Source organism: Prionailurus viverrinus, chromosome X, assembly GCF_022837055.1.
Source record: "Prionailurus viverrinus isolate Anna chromosome X, UM_Priviv_1.0, whole genome shotgun sequence".
NCBI lineage: Eukaryota > Metazoa > Chordata > Mammalia > Carnivora > Felidae > Prionailurus > Prionailurus viverrinus.
Window position 1 is genome coordinate 95,618,336 of NC_062579.1, and position 25,573 is coordinate 95,643,908.

The 25,573-nt window shown below is 39.1% G+C and overlaps 1 protein-coding gene across 3 annotated transcripts in view; it reads right to left on the bottom strand.

Annotated features, from left to right (window-relative positions):
• TENM1 (teneurin transmembrane protein 1) overlaps positions 1 to 24,754 on the bottom strand; it is a 550,900-nt gene extending 526,146 nt beyond the window's left edge. For all 3 annotated transcript variants that reach the window (XM_047844103.1, XM_047844102.1, XM_047844101.1), the window contains exon 1: positions 24,538 to 24,754. In XM_047844103.1, coding sequence (XP_047700059.1) covers positions 24,538 to 24,754 — 217 coding nt within the window. The remainder of the gene's footprint in view (positions 1 to 24,537) is intronic.
• Between the last annotated feature and the right edge of the window lie 819 nt (positions 24,755 to 25,573).

The following is a 25,573-nucleotide window of genomic DNA, read 5'->3' on the forward strand; positions in this document are numbered from 1 at the left end:
AAGTGGGCAAGTGAAACAAACAGAGATAATCAGAGTCTTTGCTTAGTATTTTAGGACTGCAGCCTACAGAATAGAATTCTTCTCCATCAGGGTGGCTAGAATTGTAAGAGAAGCTCCTGAGGCTTTACTGGCTATATTTCTCACTGGGTGCATAAAAGAAAATGAAGCTTAAATATAAAGACCACTAAAAAGATTTAGAGACTATGCTGATAATACTTGATTCACTAGATCTATGTTATGAGACATCATGAACTCCTTCAATTATCCCTCCTTGTCTCATGTTTCAGAGACTAAACCTTCCATCTGTATTCTGATCTCATCCCTTTAGGCCTTTTCCAGGACCTTGCCCATCAGACATTACCTCTTTCCTTTTCTTTCTTCATTAGGCCACTTCCCTTGTTCGATAAGCATTCATTCATTCATACTTCAAATATTTATTCATTGCCACTATGGGAAGCAAAGGGCTAAACCAGGTTACATGTGCAAGTTTTTTTTTTCATCCATAAAACAAACAAGACAACAAAAATTCTTTCCCAGAACCTACTGCCACTTTCTTTGGCCATCCCATCCCTTCTCAGCCACACATATTCAAAGTCTATACTTAATGTCTTCTCTTCTTTCCATTCCATTCATTCTTCAACTCACTGGAATCTGTCCTCTGCCTCCATTATCACATTAAAAACTCTCTTGGTATCATCAGCAATGACGTCTAATTGCCAAATCTGGTAAAGATTTCATAGTCTTTACTAGATGTTTCTTCATATATGATATTGTTATACCCTCTTTCTAGAGTCTTTCCTTCTTTCTTGACTTCTATAATACCACTTTGTCACAATTCTCCATCTAGTTCTATTAACTATTCAGCAGTTTTTCTGGGCTCCTCCTCCTGCCAATGTCAAATGTTGGTGTACACCATGATCTTGCCCCTTACGTTCTTATTACTGTGTTCTACTCACCATACGTGCTCTTCTTACGTGAACATATCCAATATCATGTATCAGTTTTGTATCAACAACTCCAAAATCCATTTTCTAGCACCATTATCCAAGTTTATATATCTAACTTCATACTAGGTATTTCTACATTGACAAGCTAAGCTCGTGCAAAGTCATGTCCAAAAGAGAGTATTTTTTTCTCTAAAATTCCACATTTCTAGCTTCCCTACCTTGATTGCTAACACTCCTCTTCACTGACTTACCAAAGATGGAAACCTTCACTCCTTTCTCTCTTTCATCAGCCACATCAAGTCAGCCACTAAATCCTGTTTTAATTTCTCTCATGTAGGTCTCCTTTTCCTTATGCAAACATTCAATGCCCCGGTTTAGCCCCTCATCGTCTCTTTTTCTTGATTACTGCAATGACTTCCTAACTGGTAACTTTTGACGTGTCTTTTACTCTTCCAATGTATCCACCACACTGCCAACAGAAATCACAAAAATTACGAAATCCTCCCCAATGTAAAGGGATGTACTTAAAAATCACCAGAGTCCATCTTGAAGATAGTATTACCACCCCCCCCCCCGCCACACACACACTGGGCTTGCTATGAACAGTTCAAAATGTCCCTTATTTTGATAAGGTACATTAACTAAGTAAATTATAAGTCTATTAATATCAACAGGAAGTCTCTAAATATTGGTAATAGCATTGAACAGAGAGGTGTAAAAACAGTGGGGAAAAAGATGGCAATGTAATTTAGAGGAGAATTAAATTCTTACCTGACTTCTTGTTACAACTTAGATATTGCTGGAGTTCAGTCACTTCTTTTGAGCCATATCTACATGCAGATCAAGTCCTACATTATATGATTAGCATATACTGGAAGTCATTTCTGTAGTCTTGTACCTCAACACAGGCATCATAAAGAAATATCACCAGTTTTATTATTTTTATTTCAAATAGATGTAAGTCTTGTCATTTTCTAAGGTCTGTTCTTCAAATGAAGAATTATAAAGAAGAATCTCAGAAATGAGTATTTCAGTTTTAGGAGACTAAGAAGGATCAGACAGGCCAGTGCCAAAAAAGAAATCATCACACAGAGATATTGTTGATTATCTTAGCAAATCTCTCTTTCCATTTTACTTTTCTTCTTTGGTTCAAAGAGTCTCTCCAGAGGCAGAAGGGAGGGCTGCACATTTCAAATTATTTTTAGGACTTTGATTAACTGTGCCACAAGACCCCAGGTGACTATTAATATACTAGTAAAGGCAGTTAAAAGAAGACCTAAGGTCATTCAGTGAGTGAATGAAGCAAAATTGAAAGCCTAAGTCTTGACCCAGTGATGTGATCTTTCTAGTAGACAATATAGTAGAGGCAATCCAAAAGAGGGCAAATGGGAATAAGGGACACTATCTGCACAAAAGGTTGGAAGACAAGGCTTCTCAGCATGGAATTCAGCATTAAAATAAAAGAACTTACCAAGTGAACTTTCAATGCATCCATTCTATCTCAATAAAGCGCCATCCTGTTCTAACACAGCCCATGATTATAAGGCTATAGATGTACTGTACAGAAAATCCTGTGCCTTGAAATATAAAGGCTCAGTAAGACAAAAGCCAAAATAAAAAAAGCTCCCAGTTATGCTTCCAAACATCAGCCTTACAAAGGGATGCTGCGGTATTTAATTTGTGTCTGTGACCAAAAGGAAATTCTTTGAATAGTAAACGCTCCATAAATACTTGTCCAATTGAATTATCTAATTGGCTACTGTCAATTTTTAAATGTTTAAGGAGCATTTGGGATTATACATTGATTAGCTACAAGTACTTCTCATCCAAAGAAAACCAAAAGCTCCTACCATAGCTTACCAGGATTTTTGCAAGAGGAGACAAACATTCATAAGACTGCTGTTAATTATGTTTCCACTTCTCATGAATTGTTTACTTTTATTATTTACCTATGTCTTGAATGGTATTGAAGCAAGCCATGTAAGTCCCTTTGTCAACTGCCAGAAGTATAATTCTCCACAATTAATCAGTAAAAAGAGAATTAAGCGTTGCTTCTTTAGAATTAGGAAAAACCTGCTGCTGATAAATTGAATGCATTAAGAAATTAACATACCAGTAAATGATTGATCATTACAATTATCTAAATTTGCATTTCTAGAATTCTACTGAAAGAACTCAAAATCACTCTTCTAAGATATTTTTAGCCATACTCTCCAACTGAATAAAGTATACAAGAGATGTGCTACTTGTTATTACAATTAAAAGTTTAAGCGTTTTTTAAAAATGCTCACAACTGGACTTTAAAATAAGTTAATACAGTGTATTAAAGCACAAGTTTCATACAAGGTTTTACCAGCTAATTTTTTTATCTGCCCTGATGTCAAAAAGAACAATTCACCAGTATGTCATAAATCACGAACTATTCTAAGTCACCCAACTACTAGGCATCTCGAGTCAAAAAACTGGAGGAGAGAAGACAATTTAAAAAAAATCACTTGGCAGCTGCAAGCATCTCTATACAAGTAGCCCACGAAAATATTCCTGAGGAACAAATAACATAGAATAATGCCACCCAAGAAACGCCATTCTTGGAGCTGAAAGCAATCACTTCTGTTTGATGATAATAGTAAGTATTGATAACAATAACTAATATGCATTGAGAACTAATATGCACCAGGCACTATTCTAGTGGGTTTACATTAATTCGACAAACATTTATCAGATGCCTCATATGTTCCAGGCACTGTTCTCAGTACGGACATTCAGCAGAGAACAAAATGGACAAAACTCCCTGCTCTCATAGAATCTCATTTTCAGGGGGAAGACAGGAAATAAATGAGTAAAATAAAAAAAATAGTAATACGTATAAATGAATGTACACTATAGCATAGTAACTATACATAATACATATAGTAAGTATACATAAATACATAAAGTATAAATAAAAAGAAGCAAGATAGTATATTAGATGGTGATGTGTAGGATGACCATAATGTCTCTGTTGTCTCAGACAATCCTGGTTTATATCTGTGGTCCTAGTATGATTATTCCCAGTGTACCCTTTCATGCTCAAAAATGTCTCCGTTTGCACAATAAATCTTATAGCCACCTAAGTGATAAGTACTATGGAGAAAAAAAAGCAAAAAAAAAAGTGTGTGGGGAGGAGGATTGTAATTTTCAGTAGCTCACTGAGAAGGTGACATTTGAGTAAGGGCCTGCATCAGGTGAGAGAGAAGGACATTCCAGGCAGAGAGAATAGCAACTGCAAAGGCCCTGGGTAAGAAGTATGTCTTACTGAGAAACATAGAGGCCAAAGTGGTTTTAGCAAGACAAATGAAGGAGTCTCAAGTAGGAGATAAGCTCACAAATATAAACGAAGACCACATTGTGTAGACTTCTATATTCTGAGTGAGATGGGGAGCCACTGTAGGTTCTGACTGGGGGGTGCACATGATCTGCTTTCGGTTTGAAAAGTATTGTTCTAGGGGCATCTGGGTGACTCAGTTGGTTAGGTGTCTGACTCTTGGCTCAGGTCTCGATCCTAGGGTCATGAATTTGAGCCCTGCATTGGGCTCCACACTGGGTATGGAGCTTACTTTAAAAAAAAGTATCATTCTAGCTACTGTACTGAGAATAAACAGTAGAGGTGCAAGGGCAGAAGAAGGGGGATAGGTTAGAAGACTACTGCAACAATCAATATGAGAAATGATCATGGCCTGGACCAGGGTGGTAGCAGAGGAAGTAGGAAGAATTAGTGAGATTCTGAATATATTTTGAAGGTAGAGAATGACAAGATTTGTTGATTAAATGGATGAGGTGAGGGATCACACCAAGGTTTTTGATAAGAAGACATGGAAAGAAGAGTTGCCATCATTTGAAATGGAGAAGATAAAAGGAGGAGCAAGTTTTGGAGGGGGGAATTACGAGTTTGGTTTTGAGAATTTTCTCAATCATGTTTCATAAAAAGCAGAACCTGAAACAAGGGACTGTGTACAGAGAGGGAATTTTGGGAAGTGACTAGGAAAAGTGAAATAGAGAAGTAAGGGAAGTCAATCCAAGGGTGAGTTTTGGAGCTGGTCACAGCTATGGGCAACTGAAGCTCAATCTTTTTCTTTTTTTAATGTTTTTATTTATTTTTGAGGGGCAGAGACAGAGCACAAGTGGAGGAGGGGCGGAGAGAGAGGGAGACACAGAATCCAAAGCAGGCTCCAGGCTCAGAGCTGTCAGCACAGAGCCCGATGCGGGGCTCGAACCTGTGAACCACGAGATCATGACCTGCACCAAAGTTGGATGCTTAACCGACTGAGCCACCCAGCCTCCCCTGCTTTTTTTTTTCAATATATGAAGTTTATTGTCAAATTGGTTTCCATACAACACCCAGTGCTCATCCCAAAAGTCCCCTGCTTTTTTAAATGTTTTTATTTAACTGAAGCTCAATCTTAGCAGGGACCCTCTGAGGAATTTGTAAAATGCCTGGAAGATTGCTTGAACTCAGAAGTGGGAGGCATTCATGATTGGCTTTCCCTTATAGGTCAAGGGTTGTCCAGGGTGTATTAACCCTTTCACACTTCCAGGTTTGTACCTGCTTCAGAATGGTTGAGTGGGCTGCTACAGACTTTCCAGACAAAAGTGACAGGAAAAGAAGGAAATGAGAGCTATCTAGTACAGCTGAGAAGAGGTAGTGGATACGTGCACCCAGCTGGTGTGCACACAGCTGGTAGCTGCAGCAGCAGCTGGAATAAAAAGGTGGGATGAGAGAATGCGAGGTGGAGAGCAAGAGGTGTTTGGTACAGACATGTGAAATTTGAGACACTTATAAGCCATCCAAATGGAGATGGAAATTAGCTGGATATATGAATCTGAGTTTTAGGGGAGAGGTCTAAACTGGAGTTGAGTTTTTTTGGCATCTAAATGGTGTTAACAACAGAAGACAAGATGATATGACCAAGCCAGGAAGTGTGTCAAAGGGAAGAGAAGAGGTTCTTGGGATCTCCAATGTTTCATGTTTGGGAAAGTGAGGAGAATCATAGGATGACTAGAAGGAATGGTCCAGGGCACAGGAGGAGACTGAGAAGAGTATGATATCCTTCACAATGAAGTGAAGAAGAAGGAGTGATCAATGATGTCCAATGCTGCTGAAAAGTCAAGATGAGAACTAAGAACTGACCGCTGAATTTTGCAACATGGAGCCCTTGATGATCTTGACAAGGGCATTTGCTGAGAATGTCAAGGAATCTAAGGCTTAGACATGAGAAAAACTGTTAGTTTCAATGTTGGATTTCCTGTAGATATTAGCAGATAATGAACTGAAGAAGACCATGATGCGACACACACTGGAAAATGCCCGTCAGTAAACCGACAGAAGTTTGATAGTCCATTTTAATTAAGTAGAAGGAAAGAGAAAACAAAAGTCAGATGGTATGAATTTCAGAACAAGAAAAGCTGTTACACTGAAGGCCTTGGAATAAACTGGTTATCAAGGAGTGAATCACCTCTGGTTCAGTTAATGCAGGTAGTTAGTGCATAATGTCAGAAAGAATAATGTCAAGATTTTGATCTTCATCCTAGACAGCTATCCTGATCAAAAAAACAAAAACACAAACAAAAACAAAAAAAACCATGCTGTCCCACGTCCAAGGCATGCACTTTAGATTTGCACAGTCATCTCACAAATGTTATTGGCCTGATGCCTGATGCTAATCACAGTGGATTCCTGACATTAAAGTGCAGAAAGCTCAGGGTATTTCCCTATATCTAGGAAAACCATACAGATATTTCTATGGTAGGTAAGGAGCATCATCTTCCATTATAGACACATTTGAACATCAACTATTATACCTGACGAATGACATTTTATATATACAGTATACCGATCAAGAGCAATACCTTTAGTGTCTAGCACACATATGTTCAAGTCTCAACTGGGCCACTTACTAGATGTGTCATCTTGGAAAAGTTAAACCTTCTTCTGTAAGTCTCAATTTTATCACCTGTAAACTGGGGATTATAAATGTATCTAAATGTCATAGGTTGTTTTAAAGGTTAGATGAGATCATGCTTAGCACAGTGTCTGACACCTAATAAATATTAGCTCTTATTATTCTTGCAAATGGGAAAGCGTGAGGATTTTTTTTTTTTGCTGAAATATAATTGTTTACAAGGTCCCACCCTGCTGTCCTTGTTAGTCTAGAAGCATTTTTCTATAACAGCTTTCTACTTTATTTTAAACTTAGGAACTCACCAGAGACTGATTTTTGTTTTGTTTCAGCTGTTCAGGAGTCACCTATGAAGTTAAGCCTCTTATGTGGATTAAGTCAATGGCAATATTGATTTGGGCTCTTTATGAGCTACCAGTTCTAGTTATCATAACCTTTCAAGGAAGAAAAAAAAATCCCTACAAGATTAGAAACTCTCCCATTCTCACTCAGAGTAGACTAAATTGCAAAATAATCCTGTGGATGCTTAGTTAGGAAGGCCATCAGGATAATAAAACTAAAGAGCAATGTTTCCATTTATTCAAACTACAACATCAATCGCATGGATCTCCTCTAGTCTACCAATGAAGGAAAGTGAACAGATGAATTTGTTCAGTTTTTTTAACAGTTCTTAAGCATTCGCAACATAACAGATGCATTGGCACGTACAGAATTTCGAATAAAAATGGGTATGCATGACAGTAAGTGAAATGAGATTGGATCATAAGACTTATCAAATGGGTTTGTCAATAGAAGGTGATGAAGAATTCGACAGCATAAGACTCATTTGCTGTTGAAGGGTCACTAAAACCCCATCCTCAAGGTCAACGCCATCAGCAAGTACTAGAGGGAGCACATGTTCTAATGCTAACCTACTTTGGGTAGAGTCTTCAGAGACCTACATTGTAACAAAAGCCACTCTGCTTTTGGCAGGTTAGGGCAGATTAAGATTCTTCTAATCCAATTGGTTAATGTGCATGACAACATTACTGAAAAAAAATGGATGTCAGGAATTTGATTTTCAAGATTTAAAATTTTTATTATCTGGCATTAATCATATCATTTTTAGCAGAGACATTCTGGAGAAGAATTAAACTGAAAACCATTCTTTGGTGCTTCACAGCAGTTTAACTGAAGGTCTTACAACTACAGGCACTATGGCGGGGTAAAAAGTTTGTTAATAAGCCTGTTTCCACTATTGCTCCTCTACAAAGTTGCTACAGAGCAGGTACACGGGAACTCAGAATCTTCAATGAAATCAGACTAGCTAGTGTGGACATAGCATGCTCCCTTATTCCCATGCACAACATTTCACTTCATTCATTTTCATGTTATTTCCAGTGACACAATTTCCTAGATCCTAAGAATGGGCAAGAAATCACTCTCTGAAAATAGCTGTAAATGGCATTCTGTGAGTTGAAGGCACTATGAAAGGATGTGACAATTGGGAATAATATTTGTGTCCTGGCAGTTTTCAGAATGATTTATGTCTACAATCTTGGTTGATCCTCTGTACCATGGTAAGGCAAAATTAGCTTCACTTTACATAAGAGGAAACAAAACCTGGTAAAAGTTATCTTATTAAAAGAAAAAAAATATTGTGCTAGCACTTACTATGTGGCAAAACTTGTAAGAGCAAAAAAGACAGTCCCTGCCCTAAAGAAATTTACAGTTTAGAGGCACCTGTGTGGCTCAGTAGGTTAAGCATCCGACTCTTGATTTTGGCTCAGGTCATGATCTCATGGTTCGGGAGTTTGAGCCCCGTATTGGGCTCCACGCTGAAGGTGCGGAGCCTGCTTGGGATTCTCTCTCACTCCTCTCTCTCTGTCCCTCCCCCACTCGTGTGCTGTCTCTCTCTATATATCTCTCTCAAAATAAATTAATAAACTTAAAAGAAAGAAGTCTACAGTTTAGTTGGAGAAACAAACAAGGAAACAACTGACTGTTGTCAATTACAATTAAGGGCGACCGGTGCTATGGTAGGAGTACGTGCAGACTGCTGGAGGGGCATATAGGATGGGCATCTAGTCAAGATTGCACAGAATCACGTTAGGCTCTCTAGAGCAGGCAGCGTGTAGATGGAAGCTGAAAGGCTGAGAAGGATCTAGCGAGCTGAAGAGAAGGGAAAAGCAGGTTTGTCACAATGCTTTGGCTGCAGATGAAAGCTGGTACAAAGGAACCCACGGTTATACCAACATTTGGAATCAACCGGTAGAAGTTTATCAGGTCCAAAAACATGAAATAGAAATGAAGGACCATACCTTGTAAGATTAGTAAAGTCACGTGGCTGGATGGCATACACCATAAAGGAGGCTTTTTGTTTTACTGAGCCTTGTTAGGATTTAACATAAGGGTAAGGAGTTTTTAGTGCTGCAATGGGGACTGAGGTCTGTGGTGTGTGGGAGAGCCAAGAGTAGCTCCAAGAGAATGGCTGACAGAGAAACAGTGGCCTCAGCGGAGAGTCATGTTTGAGGCAGGATTGAAGGTGTGAGGAACCAGCTGAGAGGGCTGCTGGGGAAGGGGTGCCCAAGAGTTCATTCATGCAATTCATTCTTTCTTCCAGAAGATATTTACTAAGCACTTACTGTGTGACAACACTGCTGGGCTATTAAGTAAAAGAGCAAATTGAACTCCAATTGCTGTTAGAGTAGTATTCTTTCTATTATAACACCTTGAATAATTCATCAACAAATACAAAGTTACTCAACATTTTTTTTGAGAGAGAGAAAGAGAGAAAGTGAGTGTGAGTGAGCAGGTGTGCATGTGCATGGGAGGGACACAGAGAGAGACAGAGAGAGACAGAGAGAGAATCTTAAGCAGACCGCGCCCAGTGCAGAGTCAGACTCTGGGCTCAATCTCTCAACAGTGAGATCATGACCTGAGATGAAATCAAAAGTCAGATGCTTAACGAACTGAGCTACCCAAGCAGGCACCCCAAAGATACTCAACTTTTTTTTAAAGGTTTATTTATTTTTGAGAGAGAGAGAGAGAGAGAGAGCACATGGGCAGGGGAGGGGCAGAGAGAGACACAGAATCTGAAGGAGGCTCCTAGCTCTGAACTGTCAGCACAGAGCCCAATGCAGGGCTCGAACTCACAAGCCATGAGGTCATGACCTGAGCCGAAGTCAAAGGCTTAATGGACTGAGCCATCCAAGTGCCTCACTCAACTTTTTAATTCAATATAAATATTTGTTAAATGTGTGGCCCACTATGTGCAAAATACTGCACTATGTGAATGTGCCCAGTTATTGGCTAATGGTGTCTGGTTATACTCATGATCTCCAAAGACAGGACAAGGGGAAAGGGACTTAAAGTGCTACCTATGGAATTCTGGTAAAATACACTTAGCAGTAAACACTGTCAAGCATCAGAAAAGGGTAGAAATTTCTTGATGCCTTCAAATTCAGTGATTCGTAAATACTTATTGGATGCTTCCTCTGGAAAACATTGATTGTGGAGTTAAACTCTGGTAAGACTTACAAGTATATAGAAGGAAAAATTAGCATAGCTGCTAATGTAGCGAGGGAAAAACCAACACACCATACTCTCACCCAAGCTGGGTGATAGGTCTGGAATAGAGTCAGATTTGATGTAATAATTTATAGAGGGGTAGGTTTAGTGTGGTCCGGCCTAGAGGCATGTTCTCTGAAGGTCCTTGGCAGCCTTGTGATTCAATTTTAAGTGCTTTGAACTTTGGTTTCAAACCTTAGTAATAAACACTGCTTAATTGTGTTCCTTTACAGCTTGTATTTTTTTAAGCATTATTTTAGTAAAAGTTCAAGTGTTTTATGAAGAGAATGATTTATGAGAGTCAGTTTAGTTTGTTGAAAAGGTAACTTTCTGATGGCACTCCTTGCTGAATCTGGACATCACGTAAGATTACAAATCCCAGGAGGACAGCTCTTCGTAATGTTCTTATGAAGGCAGAATTCTAATGACATAGACTCCAAACTTTATATTAAAATGTAAATTTCAATCCCATGATACATAGATACATGCCAGTAAGAGTTGCAAATATACCTTTTTGCAAATATACATTTTAGATCATCTTGTTACTCCAATATAACCACAATTAACAAAAATCTAAATAATAGGGAGCCTCATTTAATTAAAGTATCTTCCTTCCCACTCACCACTGGCAGTTGGCACTGATAAGAATGAGACAAATATCAATGATACAAAACCATCTCCAAGCTTTCAGCCTCTTTATTTCTACATTGAGGCCCCTACTCAATGGCCGCTACATCGATAGTGGAATTAAAGCGGAAGTACCTGAAGAATAATACCCTCCTGCATACATAGGAAGTTTTAAACCAATTCCGCAAACAAAGGCATGGAAAAAAAGGGGGACTCACACACTTTAGAAAGCTTTTCGTCAATGAATTTTGGGCTAACTGTTGTTAGCTGCAGAAGGTTTGGAACTTACACTTCAATTTCATAACCATTTTATCTAAGCTTGTTTCTTATGATATGGCAAGGGCTACCAACAGTTCACGCAAAACCTCATACACTAAAACTCTCAAATACTTTTCCCTGAAAAGTAAACAAGCTATACACCAATCAAGGCAGCCAATATTCAAAGTTGGGCCTCTTACAAACTTAACTTACCAGAAGAGAATGTCAAGTGCTATACATTTAATAAACTCATTTGTTGGGGTGCCTGGGTGGCTCAGTCAGTTAAGCATCTGACTTCAGCTCAGGTCATGATCTCACAGTTCGTGAGTTCGAGCCCCACATTGGGCTCTCTGCTGTCAGTGCAGAGCCTGCTTCAGATCCTCTGTCCCCTCCCCTGCTCGCCCTCTCTCTCTCTCTCTCTCTCTCTCTCTCTCTCTCTCTCAAAAATAAATAAACACTAAAATAATAAAATAAGTCCATTTGTTTAAAACATATTCATTGAGCACCTATTATGTGCTAAATACTGTTCCAGGCTCTGAAGTTAATTCCAAAAGCATGGCGGCAGAAAGGAGGCACAGCCAGACCGACCATATTTTTAAGTCAGGTTGATTAGATAAGTTCCATGGTCCATAGACCAGATACACTGGCCCTGCCAATCATCGTGCAGACTGGAAAGAACATGCTGACCAATGGCCCTGGCTGTGTGTTACAGTTAGGATGCTTCAGAAATCAGCTTGATTGCTATCTATGCAAAAGGTAGTCTGAGGGAAACAAGTGAGAGACACGTAGCTTGCCAGCCACTAACACTTGCTGAGCATACATGGGGCTTCGAGCGTTTGGGGTGAGAAGCTACAGGAGGAGCAGGAGGCATAAGTGTCCGCGTATGAATTTCAGATGTTGCTCCATATACACAAGTATGTCTTGCTTAAGAAAATGCAATTAACAGAAAAAACAGAGCAGTTCCATTAAAAACTGATCCACCTCTTTGTTTCTTTAAATTATATGTAATTATTTATGTACGTTATATATGTAAATATAAAATGATAAAATATAAGTTATATACAAAGGATGGTGATCACAAAGTATATGACATAAATATGTATATGCATTAGACATATGATAAAATTCTGCATTTCTTGTGATTCTCTCTCATTTTTCAAAACCACAGATTACTTTTTTTTCAATTAGTGAAGGTGATTTCTGGACCATATTTATTGATTAATTTAAGACACATTAGCATTTAGCCAGGTTGTATGTCAATGTGATAATTTCTTTAAAAGTGTTCTTGAAACTCTGGACTTGAACCATTAATGAGGAGACATAATTGGACTTTACTAGTAAAGCCTTGTAAATGTCTCAGCTGAAGCTAGAGAAATGAATCTTAACTCAAACCTTTAAATTCTATGAAAGGTTTGGGCGTGTCCTTATTAATTTTTGCTTGCCTTTGAGCTCATTCCTAACTGCTTTCTTACATGACATAAAAGACACAAAGGGTCATTTGCTCAAACAGTTAAAGACTCAAGAGTCATAAAATTAACTACTTCATGCGTTCCAGGAATGACTGGCACCAAAATAGCACTGCATATGGTTCGGTTTATACTGACAGGACAGCAGAATCCTCAGCTTTTCACATAAAGGCTCCAAATGAGAATATTTCCAAGGTTTCAGGGGATTCAAGATTTATCTTCTGTCACCTCTAGACCCTTTCGGAATTATAATGAGAAAGAAAAGTGCTGAAAATAAATAGAACTTATTTGTATATGGAGCTAGTTCTGCATCACAGATGACCAAAAAACCAGAATAACAGTTTTCTGACAGGACGATTTCCTGACAGGACATGCTGGCATACCTCGGCCTCATGCCTTTGCAGATATTTAAAACTGCTTTTGACTGTTCACATGAATAAAAAGCTACATTTTGAAATGCCAATTCTGAATCTGGCTCAACTCTCTGGAATAAAGGAGAATCAGCATGTAACACGAACACAGTCTCAGTCAACTCAATGAACTGAAACCCTTCGAGATGCCTCAGTTTCCCTGTTATCTACTGAACCAAACCCATGCCCCATCACTTCACTTTTTAGGTTTAGCAACTGCCGCCTTCTGTACTTCACCAACCTCCCCTTTTCCTCAGTCTTCAATAGGCTCTAGGCTTCAGCCACCTCACCTCTCGTGTCTGTCATTCAAATTATCTGACTAACCCTTGTCTGGCCTTTGTGTTAACCACATAATAAATGGGCCGGCAAGAGTTTAAAGGAAAAGAACAAAGCTTCCCCCACCGCCCCAGTGGCCACAATCCCAGGGCTATACATCCCCTTTGATCCCGCCCCTTAGCCAAAGCAATTCACACAGAGGAACCAAATTATGTACCTGAAAGAGGACAGTTGCTTTGTGTCCCAGGGCATAATCATCTCTGTGACACCTCTCCAGGGAGCCAGTCCTTTGCTTCTGAAATTATGTAGATCCCAAAGGAAAGTACACAATTCCACAGAGTAAAGCGTTGTTTAAGAAGAGAACACCAGAATCATTCTCCATACTAGAGTGTAGGTTTTAATATAGATGTAAGAAAAAGCACTGGAGGGTTAAACATAGTATTAACCAAACTGGGCTCAGGGACAGACAGCAGAAATGGAATGAATGTGCAGAGGCAACAGATATTTTCAGACTGAGAGCAAAAGGCCACGTCGTCTCAGAAGCAGCAAGGCAAAAGAATTGAGAACCTGACCTGCCTATTCCCAGATAAAGAATGTTCATCAGCAAGAGAGAGATGGTCAAAGGTAAAACCGCACTAGTGTAATATATGTGCTAAATACTATGTGTTAAATAATATGTGCTAGGAAATAGTAGTAACTGTGTACTATTTCATAAAATTAGTTTAAAAATCTATATAGAGAATTCTTTGCATCAAATTTAGCCCTACTGGGTGAACACTACCATTTGATGATGAACTGGTACTTAGGAAGTGGCAAATTGTAATTAACTATGGCTACCTATACTCGGAGCTAACTGATACAGAGGAAAAGGAGAGTTTTACAGAAATGATGACGTTCAGAAGGGTCCTAGCAGGTGCAACCTCTACACTCAGCACTGTAAACATGCTTCCTCCATTTTTCTACCTATGAGGCTCCCTTCTCCAAAATCGTGTTTCTAACTTACCTGTACAATATATATATTTTTGTGCACATCAGCATAATTTAAAAGTATCATTTGTGTGCAGGGGTGTGTTGTATAAATATCAATATAAGGAAAGATTCCCTCCCCTGTTAGAAACAAAAGCCAGACCATCTGTGGATTTAGCACTGGGTAGAAACCTTCCTAGTTAATGATGACAGTAGTAAATCAAGGTGACATGATGCCAAGGGAAGGTGAAATTCAGGGGCTGAGTTTACTACTTGGCTGGCTCGCACCCCCAACAGCTTCTCCTTGTAGCTTCTTTTAGTGCTAAATCTTGGAAGATTTAAGTTGCATTAACTAAGTGGAGATGAAATTCCCTTAGCAGAGAATCTTCACCAGTGATCTATGGATGCAGAAGGACTTCAAGGGCTTTCTGAGCCCCTTGAAATGTATGGCAGATATTGTATATATGTGCATTTTTTTCTGAACAGAAGATTCAGAGCTTTGATCAGATTCTTAAAGCATTTAGTAGTGTCTCCTCCTGTACCCCTTGCTGTGAAAATCCATTACTCTGAGCACTGGGAGACACTAAAGGATATTCAGAAGAATGGTATGATCTGATTTGTGTTTTAGAAAGATCACTGGTGGGGAGCCTGGGTGGCTCCGTCGGTGAAGCATCCGACTTCCGCTCAGGTCATGATCTCACGGTCTGTGAGTTCGAGCCCCACATCGGCTCTGTGCTGAGAGCTCAGAGCCTGGAGCCTGCTTCGGATTCTGTGTCTCCCTCTCTCTCTGACCCTCCCCCATTCATGCTCTGTCTCTGTCTCAAAAATATATAAACGTTAAAAAAAATTTTTAAAGAAAGATCACTGGTAACAATATACAGGATAGTCTGGCATTCCCTTTTCATTAGAAGAAGAAATTTTAATGCATCAAGTATATGTCCTATCTCCCTTAAATCTGTCACAGAGCGGCACCCCCAAAATATAGAATTTCCAACTTTAGTTTGGCACTCAGTACTGTTTGGAAACCATTTTTCTCAACAAGAATGAATATTCATAGCTCAGGGTGGGCATCATCGACTAGAGCCACAGCTAACAGTGCAGGGGAAAGAACATAGGCTTTAGTCTGAAAATCATGGATTTGTGTCTTCGATCTATTTAACTCAGGCTGTGTAACTATAAATTAAGGGTCATGATGATTATCTCTACATCAAAGAGTTATGATAAGGACTGAATAAAAACTATATATGGGTCCACTCAGCAGTACTTGACACACAGTGGTCAATAATATTTATCGTCGTTAATATCCTCACGTTTCTACTCTCACCCCTACCTTCCCTGAGCTCCAGATATATATGTATGACTCCATATCCGTCAAAAACCTCTCATTACTCATCTGAAACTCCTGACTCGATCCACACTTTTAGCAGATAACCTTGTCTCCATACAAGAAAATTGAGATCATTAAGACATGAACTTCAACTCTTGCCACTCCATTTCAGAACTTACTTCCTGTCTCAGAGGAGGCACTGAACCCTTTCAAAACCTTTCCCTCCACCTGAGATCCTAAAACATTCTCCAACAGAGCCTTATTCCAATTACTACATTCAATTGCATTCACTCCTCAAATCCTTATGATTTGGGATCTTTCTCCAAATTACTGAAATTGTTTACTCTAAGGAAGTAAATCCCCGGCTTGGATGCACATTGGAAGCTCCCGAGAAATTTCTGTAAATGTCTGGGTCTCATCTGTGGAAATTCTGGTTTAATTGGTCTAAGGAACAATCTTAGCACTGGGATTTGTAAAACTCCCCAGGTAATTTTTATGCCAGTCAAGGTGGAAAATCTCTGGTCTAAAGTCAGCAATGACCTTCTAAACTGCCTGTTTTACTGCCTTTTGTCAATTTTCATTCTACTTGTTGATTTTGAAGTGTTTGACAATATTTGTCAGGTCTTCTGCTGGAAAGTCCCCTCCCTTGGCTTGTTTGATATCCCTTCCTTCTGATTCTTCTCTGACATCTCAAGACCATCTTTTTTTTTTGTCTCTGCCCACTATTTTAAACACAATTGTCTCTCAGGGTATCATATCTGGCTCTCTTTATTTCTAATTGTACGTATTCTCACTGGCTTCTCTTCTACTCCCACTGCTTCAGGAACCATCTATTTATATATGACTCCAAACACACCAACCGTCACCAACCCCCCCCCCCCCGCCACACACACACACAGAGTGACATCATTTCCTCAAACTCCAGATCTGAATTTTGAGCTGTCTATCTCTGATAGTAATTACGACAGTGGGCTCTAACATTAGACTGTCGGGGTTCCAAACCCATTCCTATTACTTACTACCTCTGCAATATTAGGCAAGTTACTTAGCATCTCTGTGCCTTGCTTTACTCATCTGCAAACAGGGATAATAATGATCCCAACCTCATAGCATTATTAGAACGACTGAGAAATGTAATCCATCTAAAGTTCCTTACTCAGTGCCTGGTACTTAATAAATGTTAGATTTTTCTCTTATGAACATTGTCACCATTCCCCAAGCTAAGTATGTGATTCTAGCTTCTAGACTCCCATAGTACTTTACATATATCACTATTATAACATCAATCACATTGTATTTGTGTTCCCAATGTACTATGAATTCTTTGAGGGCAAAACCTGCTTCTTATTCATCTATATTATCTTTAGAGTTTAACACAAAACTTGGCACAGATAAGCAGGCCACAGATAGGAAGTAAGTTTCATCTCAATGTTTCATCTCAAATAGGCTCATCTCAATTGCAGTTAATGACTGATGGACAATGCTTGCATGGAATGTTCTGTTAATGGGAGTGTGAGGTTGCAGTTGGGTTCAACAAGAAAGAACGCCATGACTTGATCAGGGATGTCCGCCATGGGTCAGGTTACAGGGAGGATGGTTAGAGGATATCATGGACATCCTACCAGTTTTAGATACTATAGAAATGAATGTTTATTGAATAACTTTTCATGAACCAAGGGTACTGACTAAAAGATATTAACCAATTGGAGTTACTGCAAAACAACTTAGTTTTCTCTTATAGTCTAAGCTCTTTCTGGGCACCCATTATATATAGCAACTTGTGACCACGAGAAGCACAACATGCTCACAGCACTAAATTCATTACAGGTGATCAAATGCTGTTAAAATTTTCATTTTATAGGCCTTGCTACATTATATCTGCCATCTGTGATCTTTACCAAGTAAATACAGATCCTGAGATTAAAAGTTCTTTTGAGATTTTCATAGGAACTGTTATCCCAAATTTTTAGATATTAAGCAAACAATAGTCTATATTACCGCTAAGTGTTTGAAATAAGAATTGAGAAATGCACTTCTCAAATATGGGCTTCTATCTACGCCTTGAATCCACAGGGGGCGATGGTGCTTGCACAGCTTCTGTGGGATGAAGTGGCATATTAGCTGAGGTAGGGGGCAAATAAGAGTCACTTGTGTCTATTTACTTCAAGATGAACTTCATCCATCTAACAAAGTACCTGGAACATAGCTGACACTGAATGAATGTTTGATGTATAAATGAGTAAATGAAAAAAGCGGATTGATGGACAGATAGAAGGATGGGTGGATGGATGGATGCATGGATGACATAAGCTTTCCTTCCCTGTAATCTCAGTAAATACAAATCAGCAGTTTAAAAATTTTTCCACCAGATGGCGATAATGTGAGATTTAAGCTTAGGTTGTAATACAGAAAGAAGAAAACAACCAACCAAACAAACAAAAAAACCACATTAGGAGAAAGAGAAGCCACAAAAGAGCAGGTTAAGGAGGGAGAAATAAAATGTTTGTGCCAGCTGTAGTATCTCAAGAGTCTGTGATCTTGTGGGATTTGTAATAGGTCCTCACCATACCTCCGTTTCGTGCATGGGTGACTTCATATTCAGAATTACTTAGCAGTAAAATGGCTATATTCAAAACTAATCTTATCTATTATAAAAATTACAGGGAAATTCTCATAACTAAAATTATTATCCTATGTTTACACACTCATATATTTATATTTTCATTACTCTTATACTAACTTTTTAGTTAATTGATGCCTCCCTTGGAAGGGAGGCTACTTAGGAAAAACTGTTAGCCTCTATGCCTCCAGGAAATCTACTCCTGCTATTAGACTTGCCAAAAATCATATAAAATAAGTTTGCCTAAGGCTTATTCATCCCGTTAGTAAAGAATTGTGAATAATATTAGATTAGTGTCCACCCCTTAATTTGAAAGCTTTTGGAAGATAGGAAAATCAGTTTTAGAATCCCATTCTCTGTATGTACCTGGGGGAGAGGATGCTGCTTTCTTGGCAAATAAAAATAAGAATATGAAGATACTTTCAGATGGACTCAAGTATTTCCTTGGGGAATAGTAATATTTCCCCCAAACAAGCCCTGAATTGGGTGGCACAATAACTTCCCTAAAAAGTGAAACTACAAACAGACTCAGGAATGTTTCATTACAAATTATATAGCACATCATATGTCCTTTTCTAAAGATAATCAGAATGGAGAGGCTTTTTAAACCTCTTGTAAACCCTTGGTCACTGAAACAAAAAGAGGCTGGCAAGGTGGCTGGGGAAGGAAATGAAGGGAAATTAACATTTATTGAGCTCCTAAACATTTTCACACTTATGATCCCAGTTAATCCGTATCACCACACCTCATGAGGTAGGTATGGGAGAATGTAACATAGTGAGTGATGGGAACTTCAGAGCCAAAGACATGTTTTCCAGTCCCAACTCTCACCACTTCTTAGCTGCAGAAACTGACCAGTTATTTTTTCTCTAAGCCTCAGTTACCTTCTCTGTAAAGTGGAAATAACATTTCATACTTCAAATGAGGAGCAAATGTAAAGCACCTAAAGAGTCCTGGAACAGAGTAGGTACTATTAAAGGTTTATCATTATTATTATTATTACTATTATTATTATTACTTTTATTTTAATCACTGTGATTATTGTACTGTTGTTGTTGATGATGATGATGATGATGATGATGATGAATTCAATTTTGCAGATGAGAAACAGGTTCAGAGAGCTGAAGTAACTTGCTTAACGCTACACAGCTAGTAAACCTGAAAAGCATCTAGGAGAGTGTGTGCCACAGTAGCAGGTGCCCAATTGTATTTGCTTTCTTCCTTCTTGATTTAAAACTCAACACTTTTCGAGGGCACCTGGGTGGCTCAGTCAGGTAAGCATCTGAATTTGGCTTGGGTCATGATCTCAAGGCTTGTGGGTTCGAGCCCTGCATTGGACTCTCTGCTCTCAGCACCGAGCCCACTTTGGATCCTCTGTCTCCCTCCCTCTCTGCCCCTACCCCGCTTGCTCGCTCTCTCTCTCTCTCTCTCTCTCTCTCTCTCAAAAATAAACATGTTTACAAAACTCAACACTTTTTTGAGAATTTTATTCCTTAAAAATAATGAGTCAGGCTCGACTCAGCTAGGTTAATGCAAAATGCTACTACCAGTCACATAAATTCATGCAAATTAACATTTTCTTTTACTCATCTACCGATGCAATACATGGAATAAGACAACAAAGTAGATACCAGAACTCACAAAAAAGATAACAACTGGGTCCACAGTTTTGCCTAATGTGGAGTAGTTCATTTCTCCCCCAAAGAGGTATGTATTTTCTTCCCTCCCAGGTGTCTCCATAGTGGGTCAGTGGCAGATAAGATCCCAAGTTTCCAGACCTTCACCTCCTGGAGCTTTATACTTGAGTTTATAGAAGTCAGCACACCAAAGGACATTGCTAGCTAAAAATGTAAATAGGTTGACAATGTGTTTATGTAAGTTCACAGATGATAGATTCCGGTTTTTGTCCTTGGCCTTTCTCTAGTCTCACTCTACATTTTCTCCCTAGGTAATATCATCCATCCCCAGGCATCTCCTACTGTAAGATACCAATGGATGCAAATATACATATATCAACAGGCCAGATCTTTCCTGAACTCTAGACATGCAGTTCCAACTACCTGATAGCAAAATCCACCTGGATGCCACCCAAGCATCTTAAACTTAACATGTCTCAAAAGAAACTCATTCTCTTCCCTTCCAAACCCACCTCTCCTCCTGTTTTCCTTCTCTTGGTAAATGGATCATCATCCTCCCAGTTTCCCAAACTAGAAATCCAGGCATCCTTGACTCTTATCTCTTTCCACCTCAGCAAGTAATCACTTACCAACTCCTATCAATTCCTCCACACTGATATCTCTGGACTCTGTTTCTTTACCTCTTCAGATACAGCCAAAGTTTATACCTTCATTGCCATTCTTAGCCTGCCATTCAGTGGCTTTATAGATTGTCTGCCTGCATCCAATTTTTCCCAACTGCAATCAATCTCCTACACTGCTGCTTACACATCTACAATTCTCCTCTACACTTCCCATCCTAGAAATTATATTCCTCATGAAATTCTCCATCACTTAAAAACTGTGGTTTTTTATGCATGAGGGGAAAAAAAAGGAACTCCAAAATTGGGCATGCAATACTTTTTGTGATCTGGCTCCAATGTACCTTACTCTTAGCCATACTGCAGTTTTCACCATCCTAGGCCTTTTCACAGCTTTATGCTTTTGCACCTGCTAATCTACCCTCTTGGAATGCCCTTTTCCAAGTCAGAATTTGTTCAAATTTTAAGACCTAGATCAAATATCACCTTTCTATGGACCCTGATACCCTGTGTATTTCCATACCACTTTATCTATAAAAGTACTTATTGCATTTAATTGCAATGATCCGTTTGATATCTCTCTTCTCTACCACATTATGCATTTTCTACAAGCAGAAACCATGGTGGTTAACTCCATCCCTAGCACTGCCTCAAGGCCTGACACGTAGCAAGTGCTAAGTAAAAGCTTATTGAGTACAGGTTATTGAAAAAAGTTAGGATGGCATCATAGAAGACCAATTTCCATATTCCCCAAATTCATTTTGATCACACAGCACAGAGACAAAATCTGAGGCTGGCTAGGCTCTTTATACTGACTCAGTACAAAACTGCTCATATTTTTAGAACAAACTGTCACTAGAAGTGCATTCTTATTTCAACTCACAACATGTTAGTCAAGCACTCCATACTTCAATCCCACAGCCCACAACTCACAATTTTAAGTTCATATTCTATAAACACAACCTTAAAGAAAAAAAATTTAATGGGAACTACATGTTTCTTAAAGCATGAAAGACCCAAAAAAAGTTAGGCAGAAAAGTAAAATTGTTTTATAACAAATTTACAGTCGTCATTAGCAGACCAAATAGGAAAGATTAAAATGAATTATTTGAAAAGACAGATACAAAACTTTTACCAGTTATGGTAACAGCTAAAAAATGTGTAATATTGTTAATACCATAAACATTTAAGGCATGTTTAAATGCTAGTATGAATATATAAAATCTTTGGCTCAGTTTAAAATTTCTGTAATGTAAGATTCTAATACTAATTAGAATACCGTAATTTTCATTTCTACTGACTGCATTTTACATGGCCTGGGATGATGCCTGAGAATCTGCACTTCTAACATGTTCATGGGTGATGCCGCTGCTGCTCGTCTAGGCTCCATGCTTTGACAACCACTGATCTAGAGAACCAAAATTTTTTTTTGTCATCTCATCAATGACCTACTCTTTTAAAAAAAAAATAAGGAACCTGTGCCAATGTCAATGTTTAAAAAGCAGTTTTCAACGCATGATAAGTTACTTACGTTTTGGTTGATGGCAACTTATTCCTTAAATAAAAAATTACAGAGCACATAATATATGCAAAGCACCATAGAAAAATAGAGACCAGTAAAAAACTCATGATCCTCATCTTCACTGACTATACAGTCTAGGAATGTACATACAAAAGTAATAAAAGTCAGCAATCGGTACAAAGGGGATGACAGTGCAACAAGGCTCTGTGGCAAAGACGCTGGAAGGCTCGGCCTTGAAGATAGTTGAGTAATTAAGTTACAGGAGGTAGGGGAGAAGGGCATTGCAAGGGAAAGATAACAACAAGGCAAAAGGACTGAACGGGGATGAGGTGGGGTCCAAGGAGATCATTTAGGCAACAAAAAAACAGTCTAGATAAGACAAAATGAGAGCAGTGATAATGATAATAGAAAGAGGAAGATGGATTTGAGACATGTAGAAGTTAAATCTGCTGGAAGAGGCAACAGATTAGGTAGGATTAGGTATGGAAAGTGTATGTGGATAGCTGGAGAGAATGGAAGCATCGCTAACAAATGCTGTGATGGAAAGAAAAGGAGCGGGATTGAGAATGTTAAGATGGCTGTGTCAGTAGCTTTAGATACATTGATTTAGAGCTGCCAGTGGGAGTGTCCATTCATTTGAAAATGTTAATTAAGCAGGTAACTGAAAATGTAGGGCTTGAGTTTGGGAAAAATGATAGAGCTGAAGATAAATATTTGGAAGACACCCAACTAGATGTGATCTGTGAGGCTCTCTGAGTAAAAGATTTCAAAGGGATGAAGCAGTGGTCCTCAAACTTCAGTCTGCATCAGAATCCCCAGGAGGGCTTCTTAAACCACAGATTGCTGGGTCCCACACTCAGGGTTTCTGAATCCTAAATCTAGGGTGGAATGTGAGAATTTGCATTGCTAACAAGTTCTGTGGGAGGTGCTTCTGTTGTTGCTTCAGGGTCCCTTGGTTTAGAGCCACGGATCTAGATAATCAAACCTATTTTTTTCATTTCAACATTGATGTATTCTTTTAAGAAAACACTAACCTGTGCTAACATCAGTGTCTTTTCTTCTGTGTAGTTAAAAGAGTATCTAATATTGTTTTGCTGTCAATTTAAAAGAAATAAGGAAACTATTTCTATCTATCTGTTTTCTATTTATTAAAAAGTGTCTTGTTGGGGCGCCTGGGTGGCTCAGTCAGTTGAGCATCTGACTTCAGTTCAGGTCATGATCTCCCAGAACGTGAGTTTGAGCCCCGCATCAGGCTCACTGCAGTCAACACAGAAGCTGTCAGCACAGAGCTTGCCTGGATCCTCTGACCCACTCTCTCTCTCTGCTCTTCTCCCTGCTTGCGCTCTCTCTCTCTCTCTCTCTCTCTCTCTAATATAAACATTTTTTAAAAACCAGTCTTGTCAATCCGTAATTAAGAAACCAAGGCTGTCCAAAGGATCTGTTCCACATTATGGCAACGGTCAGAAGGGAAGTTCTTACTTTCCCTTAGGACTATGTTGCACAAAGTTTTGCATTCTGACGACAAATTTTCCAGACCTTTGTTTGGTGGTCTCCGATAAAGCTCTTTTAGAAGCCAAATATTTATGGGGAGACTGGGTGGCTCAGTCGGTTAAGATAACAACTTCAGCTCAGGTCATGATGTCACAGTTTGTGAGTTCAAGCCCTGCGTTGAGCTCTGCGTGGGGCTCTGTGCTGACAGCTCAGATTAGGTGTCTCCCTCTCTCTCTGCTCCTCCCCTGCTCGCACTCTGTCTCCCTCTGTCTCCCAAAATGAATAAATGTTTAAAAAAAAAAAAGAAGCAATGGCTTGGCTTGAAAAGCACTTAGTTGTTTACTTTTCTTTTTTTTTTTATTTTTTTTTCAACGTTTATTTATTTTTGGGACAGAGAGAGACAGAGCATGAACGGGGGAGGGGCAGAGAGAGAGGGAGACACAGAATCGGAAACAGGCTCCAGGCTCTGAGCCATCAGCCCAGAGCCCGACACGGGGCTCGAACTCCCGGACCGCGAGATCGTGACCTGGCTGAAGTCGGGCGCTTAACCGACTGCGCCACCCAGGCGCCCCAAGTTGTTTACTTTTCATCTTACTATAAATTATTTATCCTTCAGTCTGTAAATGGCTATTTGTAGGATTAGACAAATTTTGAATGCCCTGATAAGAGGATTGTTGCATCTAAATTCATGCATAATCCGTAAAAAGCACATGTAACCTACAACCTCAGCCAGACTGGCATATGAACAAATTCACTAAGCATATGTAAGCAGTGCACATTATTAACCAGTTAACATCAGCAAATTTGTTTTTGAAAACATAAGTTTACACACACAAGCATTCCCTAGTGAGAAATATTGGTTCTAAAAATCCAGTGAAAACATACCTTGAGTAGATTTCTCTACTTCCTTCCTCTTCCTACTCTGGCTATTGTAATTCATCCTCAGCTCTTGGTTATACTCATGCAGAGTTTCCCTGGAGTTATAGGACTGCCTTGGTTTCCTTCCATCTTCACTTTCATCAGAAGAACTGGTATAAGCTAGATCCATTTCGTGCTTGACTTTTGAGAGAGGCTGGTAGGGTTTGCAGTCCGTTTGCTCCATGTCTGATTAAGCAAACTCAATTTCATGAAAAGAAGGAAGAACAACTTCTTTCAAGTAAGCAGTCCTGAAAAAGAAGGAAAAACACAAGCCTTCTTAGATTTGTCCTTTGGAGAGGAAATGCATCTGGCAGATTCACAATTGGTTCTGATAATACTATCAAAGGAGTGAAGCAAAAGACAAACTAGATGACAAGAAGCTAGCCTGAGGCAATAATAACACTCTGTGTTACATGCGCACATTGGCAAGCACTTAGGATTAAACCGGAGGTTGCGGTATCAGAAAATACTCGAGGTGGAAGAGAGACAGCCTTCAAAAATATTTGTATTGGAATGCAGATAAAGGACAATGTCTTCTAAGGTGTGTGCGTGTTTTAAATGTTAATTCAGTGGTTAGATTAAAAAATATTCTGAGATCCCAAAGTGGCTAGGAGTACAAATACTAACCCAGCATATCCCACATTTGAAATGAAAACTGGTAAGGGAACTACATTCAGGAAAAAAAAAAAAAAGACAAAAAAAAACAACAACCCGCAATCTCACCTCTGGTTTAAAACTGCATTTAAGAAAGGGGTTTTGAAGAAGGGAAGAATTCTGAGTGAGAGAGGCTCATGAAATTAAGTGTCCTTGAGGGGGACTGAGCTCTTTGTGTCCATATTGTGGCTTTTGAGCCTCAGGCTTGCAGAGAATTTTTAATGAGTTAGGTGGCGGTAAATTTTTGTTCTTCATAGTACCGAGAGGATGTAAACAACACTTCTGGTGAGTATACTGGTATAGGAACAGCAAGCTCTAAATCGGGTTTAGAAATAGAAATTTTAAAACT